The sequence below is a fragment of the Impatiens glandulifera genome, chromosome 3 (genome assembly GCF_907164915.1).
Source record: "Impatiens glandulifera chromosome 3, dImpGla2.1, whole genome shotgun sequence".
Lineage (NCBI taxonomy): Eukaryota > Viridiplantae > Streptophyta > Magnoliopsida > Ericales > Balsaminaceae > Impatiens > Impatiens glandulifera.
The window spans coordinates 26,928,937-26,948,974 of NC_061864.1; the positions used below are offsets into that span (position 1 = coordinate 26,928,937).

The 20,038-nt window shown below is 32.4% G+C and overlaps 2 protein-coding genes and 1 non-coding gene across 5 annotated transcripts; 1 reads left to right on the top strand and 2 right to left on the bottom strand.

The window, feature by feature from the left end:
- Positions 1 to 481: 481 nt before the first annotated feature.
- On the top strand, positions 482 to 2,129 carry LOC124932010 (thioredoxin-like 1-2, chloroplastic). The gene is made up of 4 exons (XM_047472603.1): positions 482 to 1,034; positions 1,113 to 1,295; positions 1,383 to 1,547; positions 1,623 to 2,129. The coding sequence occupies exons 1-4, from the start codon at positions 849 to 851 to the stop codon at positions 1,803 to 1,805; spliced, it is 717 nt and encodes a 238-aa protein (XP_047328559.1). The 5' UTR covers positions 482 to 848; the 3' UTR covers positions 1,806 to 2,129.
- Positions 2,130 to 4,935: 2,806 nt separating this feature from the next.
- On the bottom strand, positions 4,936 to 5,024 carry LOC124933192. Its single transcript, XR_007098901.1, has one exon. It is a non-coding gene; the product is annotated as a small nucleolar RNA R44/J54/Z268 family (small nucleolar RNA).
- Positions 5,025 to 7,466: 2,442 nt separating this feature from the next.
- LOC124928582 (pre-mRNA-processing protein 40A) lies at positions 7,467 to 19,960 on the bottom strand. 3 transcript variants are annotated; one of them, XM_047468820.1, is made up of 30 exons: positions 19,816 to 19,960; positions 19,144 to 19,228; positions 18,135 to 18,200; positions 17,780 to 18,043; positions 17,517 to 17,711; positions 17,128 to 17,201; positions 16,783 to 16,852; positions 15,996 to 16,048; positions 15,857 to 15,914; positions 15,473 to 15,771; positions 15,303 to 15,375; positions 15,009 to 15,107; positions 14,850 to 14,918; positions 14,707 to 14,781; positions 14,489 to 14,575; positions 14,343 to 14,377; positions 14,137 to 14,239; positions 12,985 to 13,065; positions 12,796 to 12,897; positions 12,628 to 12,681; positions 12,439 to 12,555; positions 12,222 to 12,320; positions 10,478 to 10,525; positions 10,293 to 10,385; positions 9,760 to 9,867; positions 9,613 to 9,677; positions 9,409 to 9,505; positions 8,201 to 8,833; positions 7,755 to 7,912; positions 7,467 to 7,628 (listed from the first exon to the last, which is right to left on the bottom strand). In XM_047468820.1, the coding sequence occupies exons 3-29, from the start codon at positions 18,171 to 18,173 to the stop codon at positions 7,781 to 7,783; spliced, it is 3,222 nt and encodes a 1,073-aa protein (XP_047324776.1). In that variant the 5' UTR covers positions 18,174 to 18,200; positions 19,144 to 19,228; positions 19,816 to 19,960; the 3' UTR covers positions 7,467 to 7,628; positions 7,755 to 7,780. The 3 variants fall into 3 exon arrangements, with proteins under 3 accessions (XP_047324776.1, XP_047324775.1, XP_047324777.1); XM_047468819.1 differs by having other exon boundaries at positions 7,467 to 7,912; XM_047468821.1 differs by having other exon boundaries at positions 7,467 to 7,912; positions 19,820 to 19,948.
- Positions 19,961 to 20,038: the final 78 nt, after the last annotated feature.

The following is a 20,038-nucleotide window of genomic DNA, read 5'->3' on the forward strand; positions in this document are numbered from 1 at the left end:
TCATTTAATATATACCAATAAATTTTATAAATATATCAACTTTAATATTTCATCTATGTTTTTTTGTTTGAAATTATTAATATATTTTATTAATAAGATTGTTAATTAAAATTAGTTTCTATACAAACTTTTTGAGATGTATAGATATAACTAAATATATGATCCATTCTTGTATAAAATAGATGTAGAATTTTGATAGTATATAATAGAAGTTTATTCTAACCCAATATCATAACTTGTTCAAATATGAGTCTTGAAAATCATTTATACACCTAGACCTAGATTTTAGTATATAAAATTATTTTTAAAAAATGGGTTTTGTATTGTTAGGTTATAGAAAAAATTTAGTTTGAAAATGTTAATAATACAAAATAAACGGACAAAAATGATCGAAATTTGCCATGAAAAAAGGCTGAAGACATGTCAGGTAGTGGCCATGAGTTGAATACAAAGTCCTTTATATCCAAATCCTATCTAAATTTATTCACTTTTCTTTTGGATAATTCTATATCCACGTCCTCATCATCTTCTTCTCCTATCCTTCTTTCTTCCTTCGCCTTCATTGAAGCTTCAAAGAAACCCTTCTTCCCAAAAAAAACCTTCCAAGCTTCTCTCTTTCTCTTCCACCCTCCCAACCCATAAATCCCACAGTAAAAAGAAAAAACAAAAAAAACTTCATCTTTTGTTGTTTCAATCCTGCACTTTTTCGTTCAAAAGGGCAACTTCTGTCGTTTATTAGGGTTTCCTTTCTCGATTTGTAACCTAATCCTTGTTTTGGCTCTTTTCTTTTGTAAATCCAAAAGGGTTTTCTGCTCTGGCTTTAGGGTTCTCATTTTGTTTCCAAAATCATGGCTGTTTCGTTCAAGTTGGGTCTCCTAGTTTCTGGTTCTTATGAGAGCATCACCAGACAAAGAGAAAACAATGGTGTTCTTAGGTTCAACCATTTTAATGGAGGTTTGCACTTCAGTCCAGATTTTCTAGGGAAACCCATTTCCCTAATAGATCAAAAGGGTTCCAGAAATTTATCTCTACAGGTAAAAATTTCTTAACCTAATCTTATTTCCCTTCCTGATTGCTGCAATTTCTTGAGCTGTTTATATCCCCAATTGCAGGCACAATCTTCAAATTATGTGAGCAAGTTCTTGAGATGGTGGGAAAAGACTTCTGAACCAAATATGGTGGAAATTCATTCAGCCCAAGAACTTATTGATTCATTGTTGAATGCTGGTGATAGATTAGTCATAGTTGATTTCTATTCCCCTGGTTGCGGCGGTTGCAAAGCCTTACACCCAAAAGTGAGACATTTTTTGAACTTCAATTGGTGAAAAATGTTGTGAAATATGAAAAAATCTTTATTTTTGATTCTAATATTACAATATCAGATCTGTCAACTGGCTGGATTAAACCCAGATGCTATATTCTTGAAAGTGAACTATGAAGAGTTAAAGAAAATGTGTCAAATCCTCCATATACATGTGCTTCCATTCTTTAGATTCTATAGAGGTTCTGAAGGAAAGCTTTGTAGCTTCAGCTGCACAAATGCAACCGTAAGAAAATACAAAATCTTGTTCTTTTTATTTGTATGATAATAACTCATGAATGATGCTTTGATTAATAAACAGATAAAGAAATTCAAAGATGCATTGGCAAAGCATGGGGTTGATAGGTGCAGTATTGGACCAGCAAAAGGTGTAGAACAAACCGAGATATTAAAACTGGCTGCTGTTGGAGAAATATCTGAGAAAAGGCAGAGCTTTAATGCAGATTTGGTTCTGAAAGGTAACAGTGGCGGGTGGTGGAGCTAGATGGTGTTGATGATGATGGATTAGTGAAAGAGGATATTAATTAGTATAATAATAATAATAATAGCTAATTATGAAAAATGTAAATATATATTATATAATAGAGATGATTGATGATTTAGGGTTTCTTTTTCATTTTCTTCTCCATTTTTTTGGTGGTGAATCAACCCAGATTTTAGTAGAGGTCGGTTTGTCATTGAGATCTATGGTTAGTAATTTTTATTGTAATTCTATTTGTTTATACTTAATAATAAAGCAATTCATCCATTTTCAATTTGTTTTATAAAAGACATGAATTTGTGATAAAAGAATGATCATGTTTTTGCATATTTTTACTTCATTTGTAAACTTTGTGGTTATTATTATCAAAGGAATGTTCTTTTTTAGGATTATGATTATGTAAAGCTTTTGCCTTTTGGAATGGGATTGTGATTCTCTTTGAAATAAAAGAGTGTAATTCATATATCAAAAGAAAGTTCAGGCTTAAAGATGTTCTATGGCAATTTAAAAAAATAATGGGCCAAATAAGTTGATTTTTTTTTTTTGGGGGGGAATTTTATGTTTAAAAAAATGCTCACAATTAGTGATTGTTTTTTATAGGTTTACAGTTGAATTGGCATGCAGATACAAGAGTAATTGATCATATGTTCCAGTTTGATCATTGTTAATCATAATGATATGCATCTTTAACAAAATAATCCTATATCTAAATATAACAATTTGGATTGATTGAGTTCAAGCAGGAATTATATGAGATTGAAATTAATCTGAAATTTCTCTATCTTTACTGTCAACATAATATGGATCAATTACAATTCTGCCTAAGATGGTAATCTCTATCTTATTAGATTTTAGAGTGTTTTTAGGTTCAAGAAAGGTCAAAATAAATAAAACCATTTGCTAATTTAAAATGAGTAAATTTGTAATGTATTTAACTAATTTATCAAATGGTAAAAAAGTTAAATCCTGATAGAACTGTTAATAAATATAAAGTTAGATCGATTGCAAAAGGTTATAATCAAAAGGATGGAATTGATTTTCATCAAGTCTATGCACCGGTGGCTAAGAATGTGACTATAAGATTACTGTTTGCTTTAACAGCAGCAAAAAGATGACATTTACATCAAATTGATGTGAATAATGCTTTTTTACATGGCAATCTTGATGAAGATATATATATGAAAATACCATAAAGTTTTAAATTTTGTTTTTCAAAACAAGTATGCAAACTAAACAAGAGTTTGTATGGTTTAAAACAATCATCAAGTCAATGGCATTTACAGATTTCAACAATTCTCAATGACATTGGTTTTGTAAAATCAGAAAATGATCATTGTTTTTTTATTAAAACAGATGGGAATGATATTGTCTGTTTATTAATATATGTTGATGATATTCTTTTAGTAGGAAATTCATTACAACAAATTGAGGATATAAGAAGGATCATACATGATAAATTTCAGATCAAAGATTTAGATAAGACTAAATTTTTCTTAGGTCTTGAAATTATACATAATGATATTTATTTAAACCAAAGAAAATATATCTTGAATTTAGTTTCTGATATTGGTTTGATTGGAGCTAAACCAGCTCTTACACCCATGAATAAAGGTGTAAAACTTTTAAATGATCTTAAAGGTGACATTCTTGTTGATTCTGAAAAATATATATTGCATATTTTGTTCAGCCAATTCTTATGCTGCAATTCAGGTTGTTAAATATCTGAAAGGAACACTATTTCTAGGTATATTTTATTCATCTATTAATGATCTTACAGTTACAGCTTTTTCAGATAGTGATTGAATGTTATGATACTAGAAAATCACTTACAGGGTATTGCATTTATGTTCGTAATGCACTAATTGCTTGGAAAACAAAAAAAGCAACACTCTTTCTAGATCTTCAGCAGAAGCTAAATATAGAAGTATGGCATTGACTGTATGTGAATTACAATGGATTCATTATTTGCTTAATGATTTTCAAATTCAGGTTTCATTACCCATTGTTCTTCATTGCGACAACAAAGCGACAACGCATATTACTCAAAATCCAGTGTTTCATGAACGCACGAAACACATTGATATCGATTGTCATGTGATAAGAAACAAATATAAATAATGATTTATTTCATTAACATATATTTTTTCTGTTTTAAAGAATGCAGATATATTTATTAAGCCACTTGATGTGAAACAATTTCAAGATTTGAAGCTCAAATTGGGGAGTGAAGAAATAATAAATTAAATTATTTATGTACCGTAAAAATGTAAATGTTATTAGTTTGTTAATTTATTTTTAGCCGTTTTTATTATTTGTTAATAACAGTTATTTTGTTATTATGAAAAATTATACACTATATAAGATGAATGAAGGGCTAAAAAGCCTTCAGTTTTATATTTCTCTCAATCAATATTCATTTGCCCTCTATCTCAATTATTATGCTAAATTTGCATAGTCAAGATTTTAAATTGTATCCCTTGGTCGAATGGACCATATTAGAAATCTAAAAAAAATGACCATTTGATTCAAACTCTTTTAAAAACATGAATTCAACAAGCATTCCCTCTTCTAACATGAGAACTCAATTATCTAATTAGAGTAACCAATGTTACAAATTCAACATCATAGATATCTACTTCATATAACACAATATGAATCCCATAGCATTAATTTTCAAGATTTGAATTATGTAAAACAATGATTTGATAAAGAAAGCCTTCATTACCAAAAGAGAATTGTTTGATTACATGAGATCCCCTTTGGAGCCATATTCCAGTTCTAGAGACTGGATTGGCTTCTACAAAGAACATCATTCAAATCTCCGTTCTTAAAACAATCATCAGGCACCATTCAATTCAAGTAATTTAGAACCCACTTTTCAGTTAGTTCAAAACATAAAAGAATTTTGAATTTGCCTCAGAGGTAGTGACAATATGATAATGATATATCATCATTTGAATCTATATGATCATAAGTATATAAATTAATGCATCATTGGCAAATCCAAAACAAGCATCTTCAAAATCAAAGTAAAAGTTTTGAAATTGGGATCTTGAGGTCAAGAAATTAGACATGAGAAAACATGATCAATTGAGATCATAATTGAAATTGAGAAAGAAAACAAAAGTATAACTGTGCATCAGAGAGATTCCCATCTTGACAAATCATCATACTCCAAATGGAGGATCTGATGTCCCTGTCTTTTTCATCGTCATTTGCACCCAAATATCAAATCTATGATTCAACTTCATCCCAAGAAATACAATTAGTAAAGATTTGAGCTTTATGGTAGAAAATGAAACAATCAAGAAAAACAGTAATCATTGAGCCTCAACCTCAGATTAGATTTGTTTCAACGAAGCATAAAGCTCCGATCAAAGTATATTTAATGCCATCATAGGTAGAGGGGACTAGAATTGAAATAGAAAAAGATGAGAATTGAAGTAGAAACAAACAATAAGCCTGAAGATTGAAGATTGAAAATTGAAGATGAGGAGGAACTAGGGTTTGCATTGTTATATATAGAGTTTGTATTCAATTTCTAGTGTAGGAGAAAATTAGGGCAACAAAAAAGCAAGCTATTCCTGCTTTTAAAATGATGGGCCCAATGCTTGCTATTATTTTGGGCTTAGCCCAAAATATTAAATAATAATATTATTACTAAATCACTTCTTTCAATTTTAATGAATGATGATATTATAATATAAAAAGATAAATAAATTTAAATGTTCATATTTGTTACAATTATTTATTTAGTTTATTTATGTAGGTGATTTAAAATAATTTGAAGAATAAATATTTGTGTATGAATTAAAAATTTCATTTATATTATTCACAATTCAAAATTCAAAATAAATTAAATTAACAAATAATATAAAATAAAATAATTATATTTTTACAAGTTTAAAGTTACTATCATAATATTTTGAGTCTATAACTATTTTAATTTTAATACTTTTTTTACAAAATTTATATATACAAATTCAAAAATAAGTTACATATATATATTTATTAATTTTTTTTAAGTTGTTACATTTTTATTGTTTCTTAAATTAATTTTATACTTAATTATATGAACAAATAATAATATTAATAAAATATAATTTTTTTTAATATAACTCTTGCCAAGAGTAAGCAATCGATTTTGAATATTTACAAGTATTAAAAAAAATAAAACCTAACCATAAAATACTTGCATTGAATATTAAAATACCTAAACTTTTGTGGTATCTAAATTCAAATAACACATTTCAAATCATCAAATAAAATATTCTCTTTTTATTATATTTTATAATATATATATATATACCTAATTCATCCTATTATAAATATATCCAAAATTTTAAATATCTTACATTAAACAAAATTATTTTAAAATTACCTGATAACTTAAAAGATCCAACAAGGCCTAAAATATTTGCAGATGTTTATTTTTGTTTTCATTTTTAATATTAAAATAAATCTCTTTAATAAATTACTTTAAATAAAATTAAAAAATAATCAAGATGAATACAAATAAAACCTACAAATTCAAGAAAGCCCGTCAAGCCAGTTTCTGACTGGTTGAATTTCCAGTTTTAATGGTTTTTCTCAGAGTTGGACACAATCATTGCATCAATGACTAATCTAATCCAATCCATTTGTAGAAATTGCATAGGAATCTTTTTTCTTCTATAGAGACATTATCAAGAATGTATTGTTTCAAATAGTGGACCAGGATTTCTTTATTTGAAGATCTTATTATTGACCAGTGTTCTAAATGGCGGTCGCCTAGGCGGTAGACGGTCCAACACCGCTCCGCCTATACATGAGGCGGTCAAATTATTTAATTATTTATATTTAATAAAAAAAACTCTTTATCACCCACTATTTATTTAAATTTTGAAATTTTTGAAATGACTCTTTACATTCCAATTCATTTATCTTCTTCTTTTCTGTTTCTTTTTCTTATCTCATTCACCTCCTTGATCATCTACATCTTCTTAGATCATCTAATCATCTATCTCTTCTCCAGCTCGTCCACATACTTATTTTTGTTAAATGTTACTATATTAGAGAATATTAATTTGACTTTTTAGTAAAATGATAATTATAGAACATCTTTAATATATTTATATTCAACCGCCTAGGCACCCGAGGCAGTAGGCAGTCACTTACCGCTCCGCCACCGCCTACCACCGTTTAGAACACTGTTATTGACTATGTAAATTTAAAGATAATTTACAAAATGGAATACAAATAAAAGTAATAAGAGTAGGGTCTTTCAAGCAATCGAGAACTCATTAAAAATGTGATTGATAAAATATGGAAGCTGGTTTGATGGAAAAACTGATGATACCCAAGAGAGTACCTGTGTTTCTTGTTATAATTCTCTTTGACATAGGAAAAAAACAGTTCCTAATGTCTAATCCTAAAATAATGCATTTGATTAAAAAAAAAATCAAATCACTTTTATGCCAATGGCAGGAACCAGTCTGTCTAACCCGAATCAGATTTTCGGTTGCATCTGTCTTTAATACCCTGATTTCACACAATGCTCAAATGCAGCAGGAGGAATAGATAGATTAAGTACAATTTCAAAAAATTACTAGAAATTTTGATTGTTTTATCTTTAATCCACAAATGTATCTTCATAAAGGCAATGCAATGACAAACAACATGATGTGAAAGAATGCATCTTAAACATCATTTGATTCTTCTGGCAATCAATTTAAACACCATTGCTACCAAAATTCGTAAGATCGAGATACCTGTGATGCGAGTTTGGTCTTAATACTCAGCAAGCCAGTTTCTCATCTGGGGAAAGATGGAGAAGGAAGAAGTATTCTGTAATGAACAAACAACACAAACAAATAACTATGTCTCAAATCAAGACCAGAGCAAATTCTTCTGCAATCTATACCTATCTTTGGTAATAAATTAACAACAGTTTATGCAGTCACTGATTATAACCTTAAAGCAGCCTCTTCTACTACTCCTTAATGGATTTCACCATCTTCACCTAACTCCCCATCCTCCAGCTCTTCATTGGTCCTACGAGATCCATCTCGATAATCTTTCTTGTGTTTTTTGTGCTTACCTTCACTGTCTGATTCAGGTGAGTATGCATGCTGCCACATACAACAGAAAAAGACACAAATAGAATCAATCTCTGTTAACAAGGCGCAAGACAAATATATAAATATATATATATATATATCCTTTTTTTAAGAGGATATTTGCTTGACGAGTAGATTGTTAATTGAGTAGTAGGTTATTTGGGCTGATAAACACCTTTATCACATCATCAAACCATCAACCAAAATACCAAATTTATTTTATAACATTTTAAGGCAACGAATAATTTAGTCATTCAACGCAAATAGTCCACTTTTTCATCAAATAAGGTCAAAAATTACCCTTCTTGATTTCTTTCTGTCACTGCCATGGCGGCGGGACCTCTTGGAATCCTCTTTTTCGTCCCTGTCAGAACCCACATCATGACGGCGCAATTTCTTGGAATCCTCTTTTTCATCTACGTCCGAACCGAATTCATTACGACGCAACTTCTTGGACTCCTCTTTCTCGTCTCTGTCAGAACCGATATCATGGCGGCGTGATCTCTTCAAGTCCTCTTTCTCCTCCCTGTCAGAACCACCATCATGGCGGCGTGACCTCTTTGAGTCCTCTTTCTCATCTCTGTCAGAACCGCCATCATAGCGGCGTGACCTCTTCGAGTCCTCTTTCTCCTCCTTGTCAGAACCACCATCATGGCGGCGTGACCTCTTCGAGTCCTCTCTCTCGTCCTTGTCAGAACCGAGATCGTCAGATGCATGATGCCTTCTCCTATGCTTCCTATCTCGGTCCTTATCCCTTCTCTTCTCCTCTTTGTGGACATAGTCATCGATAATTTCTATATTTTCACTTTCTGCATCTTCTTTCTTAGATTCCTTGCTTTTCTCTCTAGCACGCTCTCTTTCTTTGTCTTTCTCTTTTCTCTCCTTTTCCTTCCTCTTCTCTTTCTCCTCTCTCTCTTTCTCCTTCTCTTTCGCCTGCAACAGCCAGTGAGAGAACAGGAATAAGAAAATTAAAGCATAATTGATGGACTAGACAAAAGGGCATATTGAGAATCAAAACAAAATTCAAATGCACAAACAATGACATTATCTTTCTATATAGAAAAGAAATAGCTGCGGAATTGTTTCCACAATATATAATAATGATATAACAAGATGGACAGGATTGAACTGACAGTCTGAGCTGTTTTGGTATGTATTTTTTTCATCTTGATCATGATCCCTATATTTGTTATGTTTGCCAATAACCACAAGATACAAAAAATAATATGGATCCTAATGTAGAATCAAAAACTCTATCCATTGAAACAAAAAATGTTGTTATAATCTTAATCATGATTAAGAAAATATTCTCTATACCAAATGAAATAATAAAAAAAATCACACTATGATCTGGGTTATGATCCCAAAATATATCTGGATCATGAAAAGAAAAATCAATTTCAATTTAAGTTTGGTAATTTTCCAATGGGATTGTGATTGTGACAAAATACTAGTTTCCAAATAGATAAAAAAAAAAGTCCAAATGGAATCTTTATTCAAGGCTTTACCTTTTCCTCCTCTCTCTTCCTTTCTTTTGCTTTTTCTTGCAAGTGGGAGATATAATCCTCAAAAATCTCCTTAGCAAAGCTTTCTTCCCCAATTGATCTGAAACAGTACAACAGTGATTTGTTTTATATTTTTTTATTGGTTTTAAAGGCTTAAGCAACAACCAGGAGGAAACTTAGATCATGTTTGTAGTAAAAGAGACATACCTGTATTCAAAGCTTTCCTCAAAAAGTTGTTTGCTTTCATCCCAGCCAGAAGATACAGTAATTTCCTGCAGGCCAATAAGAAACAGGTTAAAATTAACCAAATTTACAGATGCAAACGCGGGTCACTATAATCATAACAATCCATGCCTTGAAAGTGGATAAGAGATCAGTGAAGTCTTCAAGAAGATGCTGACGCTTTTTAGCTTCTTTCTCCTCCTTCTCTCTGGCCCTTTCAACCAGATCCTCAAATACAAGCTACAAACACCAGACAAGAAACTAAATCAACAAAAATAAGCCCCTCAAGAACATGCATTCAAGGTATCCTTCACAGTGACTTCAAGAACTACAGGAATACAGTAAATTTATGTTGCATAAACAAGTGCAGTTGATTTCCAGTATGCTACATTAATGCCTTCGACAATTACATGAAAAACTTGATTATAGTCAAGTATGACCTCTTTACCATGGATTTATATGATTCCTATATTTCTATTTTATCTGTTATCCATAAAGTTGTATTTGACAGTATTACTATTTAATGGTATAGATAGAAACTAAGTTGAATATTTAAGATCACCCTAATGTACTTCAACAGACTATAACATTGTGTCCTTATTAAGGGTGACAAACTTGTAAAGATAGATGAATGCAAATAAAAACTTGTGATGTCTGATATCTACCTTGAAATTGATGTCTGATATCGGCGGTGAACCTATATCATCGACGACATCTAGCTTGAAGTCTTCAAAGGTAGACTGCGATGTGATTATTGCCTAATATTTCCAAAAAGTAGGACCATAAATAATTGAAATCAGCACCAACCTGCCAATGTGATATTTAATTGCTAATTAAAGAAGGATCATACCTTTCCTAGCTTCAAGGCATTCTTTACCCGAGTTTTGTCTTCATAATACTGCATCAGATGAGCATAAAATTAAATGAAGAGGCCAAAACATATATAAAGAAGTCTTTAACCACAAAAAGCTTACAGAATTTCTAGCAATGCACTGTAAAGAGAAATCAGAGGGTAACAAATTCCATATGATGGCTACACGAAATGAACATTTATATGTACCAAGTTTGTACATGCACCATAGGCCTGTCCAAGAATCCTATATTTGGCTAAATATACTTCTTCAATCTAAAAGTTATCCCCAAACTAGATTCACTCAGACAACTGCACATGATTCTTTTCTTCTAACAAGCATGCATCTTGGAAGGAACCAAAAAGAAAGACATTAGAAGTCACTGGAAAACCATTACATGGTATTCTATAGCCATGTGTGTTCACTAGAAAACAGAATTGCAAAATCTTTAAAGCAAGGGCCACCCAAATACCCAGAGAACACAACCATTGGAAGATTTCAAACCAAAAGAGGTAGAGAAAAAACATTAAGAAAGGGATAATATATAAAATACATAAAAACAAATAAAAAATGTAGCTCAGTCTGCAATAGAAATAGTGGTGGCTTCGTGGCTTGGCACAAAAAGTATTCACTTCCTAGAGAAAGGAAGGTTAGAACAGTAACGCTGAGTAGCATCAAATTAGAAATATTTATGGAATTCTATGCGCTGAGAAATAGAAAATAAGGTAAATGTCATCTCAGGCCAAAAAGAACTTGTTTGTAGGATGAAGTACACAAACAATGAAAACAAAGTGTTCACTGAAACTTTGAATATTGAATTTCCCCATGAGAATGGCACAAAACCCTAATTAGTGCTGAAGGTCTCTCTCTACCTGTGTTGCACGGATACTTCAGAATATTTACAATAGCCTCCTCCAACAAGAAGTGACTTTAAGATTCCAAAGTGGCCAACACAAAAAACACACTTCAAATGGATGACATGCTTAACACTTTAGGATATCTGCATTCTCCATGACAGCCTAGGCTTGTTCTCCCTAGAATCTAACTCTCTGCTAAGTCACTTTATCAAATAATTTTTTTTGTCTTTTATTTGATTTATTATGAAACTGATAGTTTGAAAACAACTGATACTTAACTTCTTTTTCTATTCATTTAATGTTTTTGAAATCAAAAAATTACTTAATATTATAATCTGAATACAAATAAAATAAGACCTTGCAAATATTTATTTTAGAAAATATTCTACAATATGGTTGTGTTTTCAAACACCCCCACACATATGTACTGACAAGTACATGTCTCCAATACACATTTTTTCTTCACTAAAAAAGCATAATTGTTTTTTCAAAAAATAAAATATGCACAGTTGTAAAAATAAAAACATCTAGTTTCCACCAAACTGTGCTAGGATAGGCTCTAAAACCAGTCTAGTGGCATGACATAGTTAGTTGAGGATTTTCACAAATGTCCCCGTGAAAAAAGAAAACCAGGCTCCAGAATGTCATGACATAGTTAGTTGAGGATTTTTACAAAAGTATTCATGACGAACTAAGCTGTTTTTATATACTTATTGTTGGTATTTTAGGTTCTCTCCTTTATTTGATTAGGGTAGGGCACACCACTTAAGTCCAGACACCCCTCATTCTTGATCCATAGAAAGATCTACCTCAAGTCGGAGCCTAGAGCAGGAGAAAATTAATATAATTTATTAACAATGTATTGGTTCATATGCAACTCAGGTACCTGTTCTTCCAATTCGTCCGAAACATCTTCGAATAAATCTTTTGGGGTAGAACCAGATAGATTCTTAGCAACAGCCTGGTATTCTTCACTATCCTTGACCTAGATACAAAAATGAAATGATAAGAAATGTTTTACCCTTCCTTGATCTCAGAAAAGTATTGGATCCAGGAAACTTTTTTCTCAAAAAAACACACCTTTAAACATCAAAGAAACTTACCTGCGAGCAATAGTCAAGCCAATGAGTTTTAGCTGTCAGCCTGCCTGCAGCAATGTGGTCATCCAGCATCTTGCGAAATGCATCACGGTTTTTCCTCTCAATTCGCCTAAGTTGATCCTAAATAAGAGTTTAGGTTAGAACTACATCTCAGATAAAACAAACTAATCAATTTATGTTTCCTTCAACTACCTTCTCTATCTTCTTCTGCTCCTCTTCTTCCTTTTCCAAATCAGTAATATATTCCTGCAAATAGCCAGCAACCATTATGAACATATTGATAATTAGCTGATTTATCTAGTTTAATATGCAAGCTATTCAATTTTTCAGAAAAAACAAAAGTTGACCCATCTAACCTACCTGGAAAATTTCAAAACGGTTCATCTTATCAAGATGCACAAAACGTATACATCTTTCATCACCTTCTAGTTTATCGTAAATCTTCCTCCACTGTGTATTCACCTAATAAAAGATTATTGAAAGGTGTCAAAAATTATTATCTAACAAAACCTATAAGCTACATGTAGGAAAAAGTTCACAAGGATTTACTTTTATGAAGTCGCATGTTTCCAGAAATTTCCTGTATTCTATGATTTGCTGCCTACTCTCTTCATGAGCCTTCTCCTTTTCCTGAAGTTAAGACAAGTTAATAAGAAAAAAACAGCAATATATGTTGCAATAACCCCATCGAGGAATTAAATGGCCATTACAGAGAAAAACAGATATGAACCCAAACAATAAAAATAAAATTATAAAGCCACTCACAACAGAAGGTGGTAACATCATGAAAGGTAATGTAACATTCAATATCATAGCAGTTTCAATGTTAAGAACAGAAGGATACAATTAATGAAAAATGAATAATTATAGTCTTTGTTCCCATGTCTACAAATTATAAAGACACCAGCCTCCAATAAAAGGTGAAATAAAAATAAGTGATAATTCAGTGTAATTTCTCAATTTCTCTCACAAAAAACAATTAGGGTGTGTTTTGGTAACATTGGAATTGAAATTGGGAGGGTTTAATTCCAATTCCTTCCTATGTTTGTTCGACCATATAAAATTAAGAAATATAATTGGAATTGTAACTCCAATGGAATTCAAATCAATGTGATTTTGTAATTGTCAATTACACTCTTCTTAACTCGAAATTGCAATTCCAATCTTTATTCTTTCTATTTTTTTTCAAACAAAACATCTTATTAATTTATCTCATTTACAACAAATATCCTTTTTTTTCTTTAAATTTAAATTTAGGAAGCTAATGCGTCAAACCAATAAATAAATAAGTATATATATATATATATATATATTCTTAGTGGGAATCACATCCTAGGCAAGACTTTTGCCACTTGAGCAACCCTAGTGGGTTGTGTCAAACTGATTTCTTAATAATATATTTATTCAAATTGTTTTTATTATAACTTTTTCAAACATAAGAATTGGAATTGAATTACAATTCTATAGTTTTTTCAAACATATTAATTGAATTGAAATTCAGTGACAATTCCAATTCCCCTCGTCCAAACGCACCCTAGGAATCTGAAACAACATTATCCTTCTAAATGGATCCTATGAAAGATTCTAGGAAACAATTCTTCAAGATGGTTATCACTTCTCTGTTTTTACTCTATTATACACGATTACCACTATAATACTTGAGCATATGAAGGACAAGGTGACAGTAATGTAATGAATTACCTTCTTATCAAGATCAAACATGTAATTTCTAAATATTTCCTCACGGTCTGATGGCCGCTCAACAGCTTTGAACCGTTCATCTTCTTCAAACATGGTTCCTTTGCTGTGGATGCCAAAAACCACATTAAGACTTTAAAAGATCTCGATAATAATTAAGGAATGGCTACAACGATGCACTTCAAGAAGATCAGTACTCAAGGGAATACCTCCATCTTGTTGATGATGTTAGATCTTCCCGCTCCTGCTTGCAGATAAATATGAGGTCAAGTAGAACTTACGGGAATAGGTAACTACGATAAAAGAATCATACAAATTGACTTATGATTCTATTTAAAAACAATATTTAACATACTTCCAACATCTTTCTGAATTCCTCGCGTGCTTTCACATTCCTTTTACGCCTTTCCTCAACCTCCAATTTCTTTCGTTGGCCCAAATACTTCAGCGCAATGAGATCAAGATCAAAACAAGAACCATCAATAATCAGTTAATTGATGCTTCTGAAATCTCAAACTAGTCCAATTAATAATCACTTGAATAAAAAGTAGGTTTCAACTTTCATTCTATTACCTCATTGAAAGCTTGTTTCCTCTCTCCAGGTTTTAAAGCACTGTATCTTTTGTCATGGATTATTGCTCGCATTGCCTAGTTCAATATTAAAACAACAAAACTCAGAGGTGTACATAATATGCACAATATGACATCCAAATTACCTGCTCCCATGACCAGTTTGACTCAACATTTGCAGACTCTAATAATGCTTTAAATGCACTTCTTGCTTCCTGCAGAGAAAAAATAAACAGCACAAAAAGAACAAGATAAGAAGTTGATGGATGATTTAAAATTGAAGGTAGAAACTATTATTTAAATACCTGCTTATTGGCAAAAACTAAAGGTTCATCCTCAACTGGTTTCTCCTCTACTGGAGTCACATTGATTTTTCCAGCAACTGCCATCCCCTTCTTAGCTTCCTGCAAGTCAACTTATAGATTCAGTTGTTTTCCATGAAAGTGAAAGAGTGCATGTTAAACAAAGAATTCAAAAAAACAAGATGAGAAGATGGTAATGAGAGTATGTCACTCCTTCCATGTAAACTTGAAATAAATTGTCTAATTAAACAATTTCTCAAATGTTAAGTTAATGGGGACTTAAATAAATTAGGGTACCTCAATATCCTGCATTGAAGCCTCATTTGACGAATTTGACACGTCATGAGAAGACGAAATTCCCGAATTAGCTCTACAGAGATTTACATTGAAGAAGAATCTCAATCAGAAAAACAATCCAACAAAAGAGAATCATCTTATTAGCAAAGTAAAGGTAATTCGGTGAGTACATTGGAGTAGTATTAGTGCTAACAGAAGATGGAACCCCATTATTCCCAACCGTAGCAGAAGTTGTAGTAGTCATGGGTATAGATGAAGCAGCATCTACACTTGAACCAGCCGTTTGTGCAATCGGAAAGGCTGACGAGCCAGAAACCACCGCACCATTAACAACAGCACCTGGTGTAACTGAAACTGGACTGGAAGCTGCAGCACTTGTCTGATCTGATGCATTATCATTTAGGGGTGCAACAGCAGTCACACTAACATCTGACTTCTGGCTAATTTGCAGAGCTTGTTCACGGGCCATCTATAACAAACGTATTAGAAAAAAAATAAAATGAATAAAGACATCCAATTAAGATGAAAATGGATAAAAAAAATAGGATGAAAACCTTGAGTTCCTCCGGAATTTGCCAAGTAGATTGTTTTGTAACCTTGTTATAGAAGTACCTGAACATGTCCGCATATTCTTACCAACCAACTCTTTAAAAAAACCAACACAACAAATCATGAAAATAAGATAAAACTCACTTTCTACCATCTGCATTTGTGAATTCCTTCCATACAGTTGATGCATCTGCTCTCTATTGAAGTAACAGTAAGAGCAATATTTTCACAATCTCAATTCAATTACTTGTTATACAAGATGGTAAAGCACATAAACACACGTGAAGAGAAGCTTTAACGCCCAACTGTGAGTATCTTGCCTATTCTTGTATAACCATTTGTCAACAAGGGGAAAAGCCGTTTTGTTCAAAGAAACTATAAAATATCTTATCCACACACACATGTATATATATACATAACAACTGAATGTGACTAAGTTGTTCAAACATACAAGTGACCGCTGGCATTTATCAAGATAAAAAGCAAAGTCAAAACCATACCTTATCAGACCCTCAAGTTTTATGATTATTCTCTTGACCAAATTTCTTAAGAGGTCAAAGAAAGAAGAAAAAACTGGTGAGTTTCACTTAACTAATGACAATATCAGCATCCGTATACCTATTTGCATGGTGATGCCACTGAACCATAAAATAGCACAAATGCCTCCTGAGAGAGACTGGCCTTCACATTGAGCATATAGAGCAGTTGTTATTGTCCCTAGACTTGCCAAGATGTCTAGATACCAGTCAAAAGACATGCACGGAAAATGATAACCACATAAAACAAGGTGGAGAACAAATGTTTCAACAAACAATGCTATTAAGCGGACAACATTCACATATAAGTTTTGTCAGAACAGATAGCAAAGCAACCAGAAATATACTTCTACGGAAAATATTGGATTAAGATGAAAACTGAATAGATCACTTGCCTCAAGAGGTGTCATCAATTCTGATGGCTTCTCCCAACTTGATTGTCTCGTTCTCTTATTGTAATAATACCTGGATAGAAACAACATGTGCACATCCATCAATTTGAAATAATGAACTTAGATGGCCAAGCCAAGGAGAATAGAAACAAGACATGAAATTAAAATAAGCATGAAAAGAAAAGGAGGCCATAGATGAAAATAACTGGATACAAAAACACAATGTGCACATCCATCAATTTGAAATAATTAAGTTAGATGGCCACGTAAAGAAGAATAGAAACAGGAAATGAAATTAAAATAAGAATGAAAAGAAAAGGAGGCAGGCCATAGATGAAAATAACTCACTTTCTTCCATCTTCGGGTACAATCTCTTGCCAGTCAGAAGACTGTGAGTCAGTAACAGCGGGAAGATTAGCAGCCTACATTCAAAATTGTAGAAAAAATAACTAAGAAGGTATCAAAGGTGATTAGCAAGAATAACAAGCAACTCTCTGTGATGTCAAAGTTAGGACCCTTATGAACTATTTGGATATATTGCCCTTTGTGCTTTTACTTCAGCGACAGTTTCTGGATGTTTTTATGCAATGCTGGTTACTTATCAAATATGAAAGGGGTTTCACCGGTGTTGTGAACATGTTTAAACAGATAAAAATATGCAACAACCTCATAGCTGAAAATAAGATTTCATTTGAAAATAAAATGTTTGTAGCTGTTAAAGAAAAAAAAAGACTTACTGGCACAGAGGCATTTGAATCTATAGCTTGATGCCCACTCTGCTGTAAAGAAGTAACATGTTGTCCAGGTTGATTCCCTGAGGGCAACCAAGACTGTCCACCACCAGAACCAACTGGTACATGCAGTTGTGATTGTTGGAATTGTGGCGAAGCAGACACCGTATTTTGAGGTAGACCAAAGGAAGACGGTGCATACTGTAACAACAAGGAATTATAAAAGACAAACATAAACAAACTTCTGAACCCAATTTAGTAGCTCTTACGGTATATGATGAAGACAGTGGCACCCCAGAACCACCCAAATTAGGCATATTACTGAAACTTTGTTGGAAATGTGGCATCTGAATTGCCTGTGATGAAGGCATTGACTGTGCAGGCTGAGCATTCCTTGGAGGTATTTGATGTAGTTGGTTTGGATTTTGTTGCATCCCTATATTGGGTGAAGATCCAACTGGGTGAAACTGCTGGGAAGCTGAGGATGCAGGGACAAACGACTGACCTTGTTGTGTAGGTACCATGGGTCGGAACTGAACAAATCATTTTAGAATAATACAATTGCTAAGATTTTCTTTTTGTGCTCAGAAATAAGCAACTTAGTCATAGAGTGACGGAAATTACTTGACCAGGTAATGATTGACCGAAACCTTGTTGACTCATTGATCCAGCTGGAGGAGGTCGGAGAGGCTTTTAAATGAATGGAGGTAAAGAGGCCACAAGAATAAACATAAACGTCCCCACATTAATATACTGGAGTATAAGTAATATGATTGCAATATTTAGAAGTCACAAAAATGTTTCTTTTAAAATTACAACAGCTAGCAAAGAAGCATATCCTTTCCCTTTATTTAAGTTGAGACTAGCTCATTTCTCTAGTTACATATCAAGTGAACATAATATAATAAAAAAAATGGGGATGATGTCACATTGAGATCTGATGGCTATTAACATCAAATAACTTAAACAAATACACTCAACAAATTACATAATGGAATTGTGCCTGAGATAACCCACCCAATAATTAAATTGCATGAACTAAAAACATTGTCCATCTAAAATGGGATAAAAAGAAAAGAAGCAAATAATACATGGTTTTCTGTAAAACAATTTACAATTGTAAGAGAGTTAAGAAATGTTCAAGATTGAGCAACTTGATTAATAATAAAAGATTTTGAAAATGAATTTCGATAAAAGAGGTATGTGTTACGAGTGAAAATATGTGGCTATCTGGCATAACAACTGCAAGCAGCATAAGTCGTACGCCCATCATCATATTAAAAATTTCGCAGACAATAAGGAAATTTAGCAATTGACTCGTGCATCATAATCAAAAGCTTGATGACAGGCTGACTCTTAAGATAACTACCAAGAACTCCTAGAGAAAATTGTGTAGTAAAGAAAGATTCAAGTGTTTCAGCCTGATCAAGCACTTTGAGTTGGCATCACAATATGGAAACAAAACATCAATAGAAGAGAAGTCAGCTAGAAAAACTGACATACCCACATAACCAATTGAGTTTCCAAACAGGAAAACAAGAAAGCCTAATAATATAAGTATAACCTATTCAAATCAAATAGGCTCAATAATACTAGTTTCAGTATGAATAACAGATTTACAAGCAGAAACTACCAGAGAGCCAGAACACTGCCTATTATTTTCCGTTTCAGTACATAAAGAAGATTCTACAGAAATCAATGAGCTGCAACAATGTTACCTGCAATGGGAAAAACAAAACAATTGGAGACAAGCCTACAAGTTAGAGAAGTAGGACTTCAAAAGGCTAAAAGACAGAAATATAAAACTTGCAAGCTATAAGAAACTACTGTACTATCTATACATGTTTAATGAAATTTACACTGATGTAATACCTAAATCTGTGGATAGAAAAAACTCATGCTAAACTTTTACTTTGCACCTACATCTTTTATTAACAAATCAAACTAATTTTTAAATGATCACCTTGAAAACATAATCACAAATAAACAACAATATAGGGTAGAGCTACAATCATGTATACACTTACTGTTATAGCAGAAGAATAAATAGTTCACAGTTTAACACTGAGAATTAGGACTAGTGAATCAATTAATATCTCAATGCGCATTTTCATCAAATGAAACTACCAAATGAAAATTGTTTGCTCGGAACAAATGAACCACCAATAACAACGGAATCATAAACTTCAAAAATGCAAAACGAAACGATGATAAATACGTGAAGAATGGAGGAGAACTATGTCCATGGATCTATTTCTACATAATCTGAACTGCGATGCAAACAGAATGAGAATAGATAAATTACAGACGCAAATAGGAGGAGAAGTCTCTGTGGACGAGTAAGCAGCTGCGGTCCGATAAGTCTTCACGTCGTCGATCAGAGGTTTAATCGTGAAACGCGAAGAATGAAGAAAACTCAGAACCCTAAACCCAAATTACCAAACAGCGGCTCAGGTGAGAAAGGAAGGAGAAAATATCAAACTAACCCTCAATTTTTACTTGAAGATAAATTCAAAATTTTCAAATAA